The following is a 10,035-nucleotide window of genomic DNA, read 5'->3' on the forward strand; positions in this document are numbered from 1 at the left end:
CTCCTGTGGCCACTCGCTCTCATCGCCCTCAAGGCAGAACCCATCTTGATGCTGCCTGGCTTCTCTGATCTCTGACCTGTTTGTGCGGTGTTCCATTCTGTCATGCTGTGGCGAGAGGTGGCCTTCAGGGCTGCCTCCTGGCCTTGGGCAGGGCCGTGTCTCCCATGGTAGGTGTCCCCTCCCATCCTGGACCTGCTTGCCACTCCCTCTATGGTCTCTACATGCACCACTTCCAGGACCAGACAGAGCATCTGAGGCTGCTTTGCTTCCCCTTCGTGGGCTGTGCTTTAGTGCCTGTGAGCGGCACCTGTGATCTCAGTGAGTTGCTCCTTCTTTCAACATCAAGGGTCTGTCTCAACACTTCCCCCTGTGGCACACTCTCTCTTCATGTCTGGCACCTGCTTAGCTACAAGAGTGGGACCAGTGGAAAAGGAAGTGAAAGTTCCCACATCTCCTCCAAGGGCCACAGAATTCCCAGTGTGTGTACTGGGCTCACCCCATGCTGTCCAAGACATGGTGCCTGGGACACAGCAGGAATAGACAGTGAGGCCCTGGCTCAGGAGTGTCCGTGAGGAGACAGACCAAGAGCAGGGGCACTAGGTAGCGTGGTGCTCTAAGATCCTAAGGTCGAGGGGCCAGTGGTGTCATACCTCAAAGCAGGGTCCCTGCACAAGGAGCCCATCACAGGGCTGGGCACATATGGGATTGTCACTCGCACACAAGGATCTGAACTCCTTCTTGGGCTGGGGCCAGGATAAGTGAAGGACGATAGGATTGTACATGCAAGGGTGCCGACAGACACGCTGGCGCCGAGGTGGGGGTGCTGATCCTAGAGAGTGGTGCCGGCAGGGGCATAGAAGGTGCCAAGGCCCTGGGGCAGGTTCTGGCTTCCAGGCCCAGGGTGTTAGGAGTGCCGGGCTGGCATCTTGGACCCTTGGCTCTACAGCTGTGTGGGTGATCAGTGGCCAAGCTGACCGCGGTCGTGTGTGAGGGGTGAAGTGGGAAGGGCAGCTCCAGGGCCGGGCCACATTGGAGAGGCCAGAGGAAGGAGCTGGTCCTGGATAGCTTGTATGAGCAGCTGGTAAGTGGTGGCTGCCCTGTGCTGCTGCCCTCAGATCCCAACTTCTCACCCTTCACCCTCCTCTCCTCCACAGAGACCAGGGCTGCAGGCCCTCAGGGAGGAGGGTGAGCCTGTACTGTGCACCCTCCAGGAAATGACCACAGTGCCACATGCATGCAATCATGGTTTATCTGAACGAAGGGCTACAGGTGAGGCCTGGGGACAACCAGGGCCTTTTCCTTCCTGCCCCTCTGATTCCCAAGGGTCTCCTTCCTGCCTTCCCATGCCGAGCTCACCATCGGCATCCATACGGACCAGGGTGCTGAGCTACTCAGGGCAGCATGGGGAATGTCCTGGAGGGAGAAGGAGAGTGGACGCATCAGGAGAAGCCAGTCAGCTCTGGACCAGCCTGCCCACAGACACAGGCCTCTGAGAGTCGCTGCGTCCTGGTCTCCCGCACTGCAATCCACCTTGGGGGGAGCAGAAGCACCAGACAGGGACATCATTGGCTCAGTCTGCTGAGGAGGCACAAGGCTGCTTATCCTGGGCCCACTTGCCCTCATCCTCAAGCAGCCGCCTTCTCGCCCAGCCCGGCCGGGAGCCCCTCGTTCTCGCATCTACTCCCCTTGGACTCCCTGATGCCCTTGCTCCTGCCATGTTACCTCCTGCCCCACCTGGCCTGGCCCCACCTGGCCTGGCCCCACCTGGCCTGGCCTGACCACAGCCCTGGAGACACACCTGTCACACTCTGGCTCCAGTCCCAACTAGAGGCCAGTGCCCCTGGATCCCTATGCCCTGTACCACACATGCCTCCTGCACCCCTGTGCCCTGCACCCACTGTGCCCTGCATTATTCCTGCTCCCTGCCACACCCTGTGCCCCTTCAATCACCCATGCCCCCTGCATCCACCCTGCCCTGCACCCACCCGTGCCCTGCACCCCCTACTCCTGCACCCACCCATGCCCTGCACACTCCCTGTACCCACCTGTGCCTCCAGCACCCACCCATACCTCCTGCACCCACCCACGCCCTGCACCCATGCTCACTCCTCTGACCAGCCTTCCAGGTGAGGTGACCTGAGCCACCCTCCTCCCACCCTTCCTCTCTCATCCACCCTCCCTGGACTCCCAGGACCCCTCCCGCAGGCCCTGGCAGGTGTCAGCTGGGTGCGCACCTGGGCTCCACCCTCTCACTGTGCTTACCCTGCTCAAGGCCCCACCTACCCCATGGCCACAAGCCCCTCAGGCTCCTGCTGCCCCAATCTATGCCCCATGACCCCATGCTCCTGCTGCTGCAGGCTACTCAGTGCAGCACGGGGAGTGTCCTTCCTGCCATCCAGATCTAAGGTCCACCTTACCTCCTCTGGGACAACCTCCTGTGCCTGCATCTCGCCCTGGATGGTGCCATGCCCGCTGTGGGGCCCAGCAATGCTTAGATGACCTGCATGCTCTGCTGTGCCCCCTACCGGGTGCCCCTCCTTCTTGGACTCACCTGGCCCTCCCAGGTGTCCTGGAGGCTGGGCACCCTGTGGCCCAGAGCTGTCTGTCTGACTGATAGCTCCTGGCTCCCCTGGAGGAGAGAAGAGTGTGCTTGAACGGGGATGTAGTTGGGGCCCTGCCCTGAGGGGGATGGCGGGTGTCTGGGCCTCTCTCTGGCACCAGTAGCTGATGCAGTCCTCAGGGAGGCTGAAACCTTGAGGGCAGAGGCAGCACACTCTGTCCCAGCAAAGTTGAGAGGTGATGGCCAAATGGGAGGTGTGGGGCCCTGTGACGGTGCCCGTCACCTGGTCCAGACTGGTGGATGCAAAAGGGGCTTTCTGTTCCTAGGCAGTGGCCACCCTCATCTGTGGGCTGAGACTGCCAAAGTGGGGAATTCCCTGAGGGAGACATTCACACAGAGCAACGTGGGGCCTATGGGCTCCACCAGACTGCCAAGCTTTCTGTGATATCTGTGGTGAAAGGTGGCATTCAGCCGACACCCAGCAAAATGGAGCCCTCCCGGATGGTGGTGCAGAAATGCCCTGCCTGGCGGGGCCCAGCCCTTCCTCCCATCCAGGCCTCTCAGATGCTGTCTCCCCCAGTCAGCCTCTTGTCCATCTTGACATCCGCTGTGACCTGCCACAGTCTCCTGACAAGGCTGCTGGAGCCTCCCGTTGCCTCGAGTCGGAAGATGGGGGAAGACGGGGCAAGTGGGAGCAGGCAGGCAAGGACAGGGAGAATAGCAGTAGGTCGGACTCTCTGGGGCGGCCCCACTGGCAGCTCCTAGAGATTGGGGAAAGGGCCACTTCAAGGACCCCAGGAGGCCAGCAGCCCCTGACTCTCTGGTTGTGACTGTCTACAAGTAGGCTCAGGGAAGCCCCATGTCCCCTCCAGCCCAGGGGGTTCCCTCCACCAGGCTTACCAACACAGCAAAACCCCTGCCAGCACAGGCCCCAGGGGACGGCCGCACAGAGTAGAAAGCACCGTACCTCTGTTGCCCAGGTGGCCTCTGCCCTCCCATTGTCTGGGAAGTGGGGCCTGTCTGCGTGTGCCGGGGGACCCTGGGGACTCCGCCTTCTCCCCCAAGATGGGCATCGGGGGCCTGGTGTTCTCATGGAGGAAGGAGTCAAACCTCAGCACGTGCGCTGGAGAGAGGAGACATGTCAGGCAGACACAGCGGCCCAGGGGACATGAGGCCTCTGTGGGCCACGCCAGGATGGGTGCACACGTGGTGGGCCAAGCCAGGGTGAGGATGGGCACGCGTGGTGGGTGCACGCAGAGGCTTCACTCACTCTGGATGGCCGACTCACAGGCCTGGCTCACGAGCTGGTAGATGGTTGCCAGGGACTGCGGCTCACCCTGGAAGGTGAATGGTGGCTCTGGGACCCATGTGGCCCACGTCTTCCCAGAAGTGCCCTACCTCCCAGGCTGAGTCAGAGACTCTCGGACTCACCCACCTTCTCGCCTCGCTCCCCTTTGGGCCCCGGCAGCCCCTGAAGTGGAGGAGAAGAGCTGTCAATGGGGGATGGTCTCCCAGGAGGCTCAGCCTGAGGGTCCTGTTCCAGGCACACTCAGCCATGGTAGTCCAGGGTCTGGCCACAGGCGGCAAGACCCCACGGGACAGCTGAGTAAAGCCCTAGCTTCAGTTCCCAAGTCCTGGGAGCCAGTCCATGCCTGCACCCCAGAGCCAGCAAGTGGGAGCTCCGGACACCCTGCAGCAGGGAATCCAGGCACCCAGGCCTGGAAACCACCTCCCCAGCCACTGGGAGAGCCTGGAGCCCACCCATGGGTGCTCTGGAGAACAGTTGAAGGCCCCAACCTTGCTTGTAAGGCCAGAAAGGTCCCAGGGTGCAGCTTCCCCAGGAGTGAGCTGCCGACTCTCTGCCAGGTCTGTTCTCTCCCATGGCCTGGGGAGCCCCAGCCCCTCTCAATCCTCTCCCAGGCCTGTCCTGGGGGACAGGAGACGAAGTGGAACCAGCCCTGGCTCTACCCTGCTCTGTGCAAGCTCCAACACCACCGCCCAGCTCAGAACAGGCCTCCATCTACAAACAGGAAGTCCCTGAGCAGTCAGTGGGATGCCCCTGAAGGGTCAACAAGACATCTGAGAGGTCAATGGGAAATCCCTGGGGGCGAACAGGAAGTCCCTGAGAGTTCAATGGGATGTCCTTGAGGGTCAGCAGGACGCCCCTGAGAAAATGATGGGAAGTCCCTGAGAGGTCAATAAGATATCCCTGAGTGTCAACAGGAAGTCCCTGAGCAGTCAGCGGGATGTCCCTGAGGTGTCAGTTAGATGCCCCAGAGGTCAATGGGAAGTTCTTGGGGGTCAACAGGAAGTCCCTGAGCAATCAATGGGAAGTCCCTGTGTGATCAATGGGATGTCCATGAGGGATCAATAGGAAGTCCCTGAGCAGTCAGCAGGATGTCCCTGAGAGGTCAACAAGATGTCACTGAGAGGCCAATGGGAAGTCCTTGGAGGTCAACAGGAAGTCCCTGAGGGGTCACCTGGAAGTTCCTGAGCTATCAATAGGATATCCCTGAGCAGTCAACAGGAAGTCTCTGAATGATCAATGGCAAGTCCTTGAGTAGTCAATGGGAATCCCCTGAAGGGTCAACAGGATGGCCCTAGTGGTTAACAAGATGTCCCTGGGCTATGAACAGGAAGCCCCTGAGGGTTCAATAGGATGTTTCTGAGTGGTCAACAGGATGTCCCTAAGAGGTCAATGGAAAGTCCCTGAGTTGTCAACTGGATGTCCCTGAGGGGTCAGCGGGACATCCCTGAGAGGGCAGCAAGAAATCCCTAAGCAGTTGACAAGATGTCCCTGAAATGTCAACAGGAAGTCACTGAGAGGTCAACAGGAAGTCCTTGAAGGGTCAACAGGAAGTCAACAGGAAGTCAACAGGAAGTCCTTGAGCAGTCAAAAGAATGTAGTCAACAGGACATCCCTGAGTGGCTGACAGGAAGGCCCTGAGTGGTCACACACTAGGAATGCACTGTTCATTTCCCCACCTTTGGCTGGCTGGCAGGGGGTGGGGTAGACTTACCGTGGGCCCCACGGCCCCTGGGGCCCCTCGCTCCCCACTGCTGCCCCTGGCCCCTGCCATGCCCTGGAATCCCTGCAGAGATGCAGAAGTGGGACTTGTCTGGAGCCCTGTGAGCCTACTCCCTCCTCAGCCCTGGCCTCCGGGCTCCACTGCCCGTAGAGGCTGCCCCCTGCTGGCCCAGCCTCCCTCCAGCCTGGTCCAGGCCCTGCCTCCTCTATGCATTGGGTAAGGGTGGGAGGGTTTTCAGGGTCATACCTACCCTGGGTCCTGGGGGTCCAGGCAGGCCAGCCGTCCCCTCCAGTCCTCTCATTCCCTGTCAGCAAAGGAAGGGTGAGCTGAGGGGTTTGTGCCTGTACACACCCTCTCACAGTGACCCACACTCAAGGGGATACACCAGCACCTGGCTCAGAGATAAGGGCAGCAGGCTTACCCCCAGCCCACAGGGTGTCGAGCCACAAGGAGGCGGGTGGAAGAGGAAGCCCTTCCCCTGCCACAGGCTCCATCTCCAAGACGCCCTCCCCCCAGGCCAGTCTCTGTCACCCATGCAGAACCATCCAGGCCAGAGACAGTACCTTTGGTCCCTGGAGGCCGACTCTCCCTGGGTTGCCCTGGTGGCCAGGGAGGCCCTGGGAGAGAACAGAGGTAGCCAGGAAGGACCAAGGTCACACATGTAGGAGGGGGCCTACCTACAGGACCCACCCCTTACTATTCACCCATTACCCACACTACCTGCAGGCCTGGGAGTCCATGGTCCCCCTTCTCTCCTTTGACCCCCGGTGGACCCTAAAGAGGGAAGATGGGCTGGGCAGCAAGGAGGAGGGTGCAAGGGAGGAGGGCAGGGACAAGAGAGCACATACCACAGGTCCCTGCACTGTATGGCCCTGGGTCCCAGGCGACCCCTGCTGACCTCCAGGGCCTTCAGGTCCCGTCTGTCCGGGTGGCCCAGGCTCTCCCTAGAGACACAGATAGGGGGTGGGCCTGAGAGGGCATGCCATACCCTCCCGCGACCCCTCTGGTCACAGCTGGTCCCCCAGCCCTCTGGGCATTCCCACCCAAGCCCATGAGAGGAGACAGCTTCAGCACTGTCCACCCAGGAGGGCCCCAGGATGACCTCATCCCACGGAAGGTGGCAGAGCCAGCATGTGAAAAGAATCCTGCCAAACCCTCCCGTGGCCTCCCCATCTGGACTCTGGGTTTCAGCAGGGGTTCAGGGGGCTGCAGAGATCACTGAGGAAGAGCCAAACACCCCAGTAAGCCAGTTACATGGAGTCTTTCCAAGTAACACAGAAGCCTTTCTTTAAGTTCTTCCCCTATAGTGTGGGTGACACTGATGTTAAACTGTTTCAGACCAGGAAAGCACTTCTATTTAAGTATTTACATTTAAGAGATGGGGTCTGGCTCTATCGTCCAGGCATTATAGCCTCAAACTCCTCCGTAGCTCATTACAATCTCAAACTCCTAGGTTCAAGTGCTCCTCCACCTCCACTTGGCCTCCCAAAGCACTTGCCACCTCATCTGGCCCAAATTATTTTTTTGAGTTAAGCAAACCAATGTCCTGAACTCTATAAAGAAAACTGCACACAACCCTTTTTATGAGTTCAATGCAAAAGCCCTAAATAAAATGTCAGCAGATGGGATCCTGCCGCACATTAAATGGATAATGAGGCTGGCATGGCGGCTCACAAAGCACTTTGGGAGGCAGAGGTAAGAGGATCACTTGAGCCCAGGAGCTCGAGACCAGCCTAGGCAACAGAGCAAGACCTCATCTCTACAAAAAAATAAAATTAGCAGGGCATGGAGGCACATCCAGTTACTCAGGAGGATGAGGTAGAAGAATCATCTGAGCCCAAGCGTTGGAGGCTGCAGTGAGCTGTGATCATGCCACTGCACTCCAGCCTGGGCAACAGAGTAAGACCCAGACTCCAAAAAAAAAAAAAAAAGATAAGAGAACTCAGCGACCTAATCGGCTTTTTAGTGGATGCAAAAATAGTTCAGTATTCAGGGACAGACTAAAATTAATAGCCAATCGCTCTAAGAAAAATGATTTGATCATGCCCATAGCAGCACTAAAACTTATTTACTGATTTTTAAAATCTCCTAATGAAATAAGAGCAGATGGACTTTGCTATCACATGATGGACACATCTGTCCAGCTTCCACGCCCGCGCTGCACTTTGCCGACAAGTACCAGAGTGCTTCCATGCAGCCAAGCAGATGTGAAGCCTGCTGCTGCCGCGGCACCCCAAGAAGGTTCTGGAGCATTTACCAACACCCCCAGACAAGAGAAGAAATGAGAGCTACAAAGAAATCAGAGTTGCAAAGGAGAAGGTGAAGTTTTTCCTGCAGGTGATAGCACTGTAAACCTGGGAAACCCAAGAAGACCATCTGATAAAAAGTATCACAGACTGGGCACGGTGGCTCAAGCCTGTAATTCCAGCAGTTTGGGAGGCTGAAGTGAGAGGATTGCCTGAGTTCAGGGGTTCAAGACCCAACTGGGCAACTTGGTGAGACCTCGTCTCTACAATAAATCAAAAAATAAGCCAGGCATGGTAGTATGCACCAAGTAGTTCTAACTACTTGGAAGGTGGAGGCAGAAGGGTCACCTGAACCCAGCAGGTTGAGGCTGTGGTGGCTGTGAGCGTGCCACTGCACTCCAGCCTGGGCAACAGAGAGATTTTGACTCAAAAAAAAAAAAGTATCACAGAGAAGACAGTTGAGTAAGAAAGTCAGGCATAAAGGTGTAACACACAGAAAAGCAATCGGGATGTAAATTGTGAGATGGAGGCTGCAAGAAAAGAGAAGCCACATGGACAACTGACATGGACAACTGACAACAGCAGCAGAATGATGACCAGACGGGGTTAGTGAGAACTGAGCAAGTCTGATAAGGAGAACCTTCCAGACATTCTACCAGGGGCCACAGAGGACATGGCCATGGGGTGAACAGTCTTCTTAGACAAGAAGACCCAGTACTCTACACTTGTCAGCTGGTCCTAAGTATACCCATAAATCAAAAGTGGTGGCAAATAAAAACACCCACTGAACGGCTTGGAGTAAATGAATGAGCTGGTTCTAAAGTTCAATAAATTAGGAAATTAGCAGAGACAGTCAGAAAAATTCTAGGGGAAGAATATAAAAGAGAATAAGCCCTTCCGGATGTCAGAGTGTTAAACAAATCTGTGATGATTTAAGAAGTGTGGTCCTGGCCAGGCACAGTGACTCAAGCCTGTAATCCCAGCACTTTGGGAGGCCAAGTTGAGAGGATTGCCTGAGGCCGGGGGTTTGAGACCAGCCTGGGCAACTTGGCGAGACCTTGTCTCTTCAATAAATCAAAATATTAACCAGGCGTGGTGGTGTGCACCTGTAGTTTCAGCTACCTGGAAGGCTGAGGTGGAAGGATCGCCTAAGCCCAGCAGGTCGAGGTTGCTGTGGCCGTGAGCATGCCACTGTATTCCAGCCTGCTGGATGACACAGTGAGATTCTGACTCAAAAAAAAAAAAGAAGCAGCATGGTTCTTGTGCACATTGACAAGACAGACTTGGAGGTTCTGACAAAGACCAAATACACAGGGGACTTAGGACATGCCGGGGACAGCATCAGCCTTGGATGCTAGGGAGTCTGGAAAGAGAGGCACTGTATGACTGTATGGTTCCCCCCCCACCCCCCGCCCCGCTACACGGCATGAATTCCAGATGAATCAGCATGTGTTTAAAAGGCATGAGGAAGACGGCTGGGCTCAATTGCTCAGTCTGTAATCCCAGCACTTTGGGAGGTGGAGGCGAGTGGACTGACTGAGCCCATGGGTTCAAGACCTGTCCGGGCAACTTGGCGAGACCTCATCTCTACAATAAATCAAAAATTAGCTGGGTGTGGAAGCTCACACCTATAGTTCTGGCTACTTGGAAGACTGAGGCGGAAGGATCGCCAGAGCCCAGCGGGTTGAGGTTGTGGTGCCCAGGAGCGTGCCACTGCACTCCAGTCTGGGCAACAATGAGACTCCAACTCAAAAAAATAAAAATAAAAAGGCATGAAGAGAAGGAGAAAACGAGGAAGGTCTATCCACTCTTGGACTAGGGAAAACTTTTTTTTTTTTCTGAGTTGTAGCCTCACTCTGTCGCCCAGGCTGGAATGCAGTGGCACACTCACGGTGACCCCAGCATCAACCTGCTGGGCTCCAGCAATCTGTCTGTTCTAGCCTTCCAATTAGCCGGAACTACAGGTGCACACTACCACACCTAGCTAATTTTTGATTTATTGTAGAGACGAGGTCTCGCCAAGTCACCCGGGCTGGTCTTGAGCCCATGGGCTCAGGCAATCCACTCGCCTCAGCCTTCCAAAGTGCTAGAATTATAGGCTGAGCCACTGAGCCTCGCTAAGGAAGACCTTTAAGAACAGGATACGAGCCGGGCTCAGTGGCTCAGCCTGTAATCCCACGCCTTGGGAGGCTGAGGTGAG

General features: G+C 56.7%; 1 protein-coding gene across 1 annotated transcript in view; it reads right to left on the minus strand.

Moving 5' to 3' along the window:
• Positions 1 to 1,245: 1,245 nt before the first annotated feature.
• Positions 1,246 to 10,035, minus strand: part of COL20A1 (collagen type XX alpha 1 chain) — a 29,527-nt gene continuing 20,737 nt past the window's right edge. Inside the window, exons 27-35 of the mRNA XM_008074774.1 lie at positions 6,310 to 6,363; positions 6,153 to 6,206; positions 5,840 to 5,893; positions 5,581 to 5,652; positions 3,996 to 4,031; positions 3,849 to 3,897; positions 3,528 to 3,683; positions 2,552 to 2,629; positions 1,246 to 1,413 (exon numbers count right to left, since the gene is read on the minus strand). Coding sequence (XP_008072965.1) covers positions 1,388 to 1,413; positions 2,552 to 2,629; positions 3,528 to 3,683; positions 3,849 to 3,897; positions 3,996 to 4,031; positions 5,581 to 5,652; positions 5,840 to 5,893; positions 6,153 to 6,206; positions 6,310 to 6,363 — 579 coding nt within the window. The 3' untranslated portion in view covers positions 1,246 to 1,387. The remainder of the gene's footprint in view (positions 1,414 to 2,551; positions 2,630 to 3,527; positions 3,684 to 3,848; positions 3,898 to 3,995; positions 4,032 to 5,580; positions 5,653 to 5,839; positions 5,894 to 6,152; positions 6,207 to 6,309; positions 6,364 to 10,035) is intronic.

Source organism: Carlito syrichta, unplaced genomic scaffold, assembly GCF_000164805.1.
Source record: "Carlito syrichta isolate Samal-C Ts95f unplaced genomic scaffold, Tarsius_syrichta-2.0.1 Scaffold117897, whole genome shotgun sequence".
In the NCBI taxonomy this organism is placed as follows: Eukaryota; Metazoa; Chordata; class Mammalia; order Primates; family Tarsiidae; genus Carlito; species Carlito syrichta.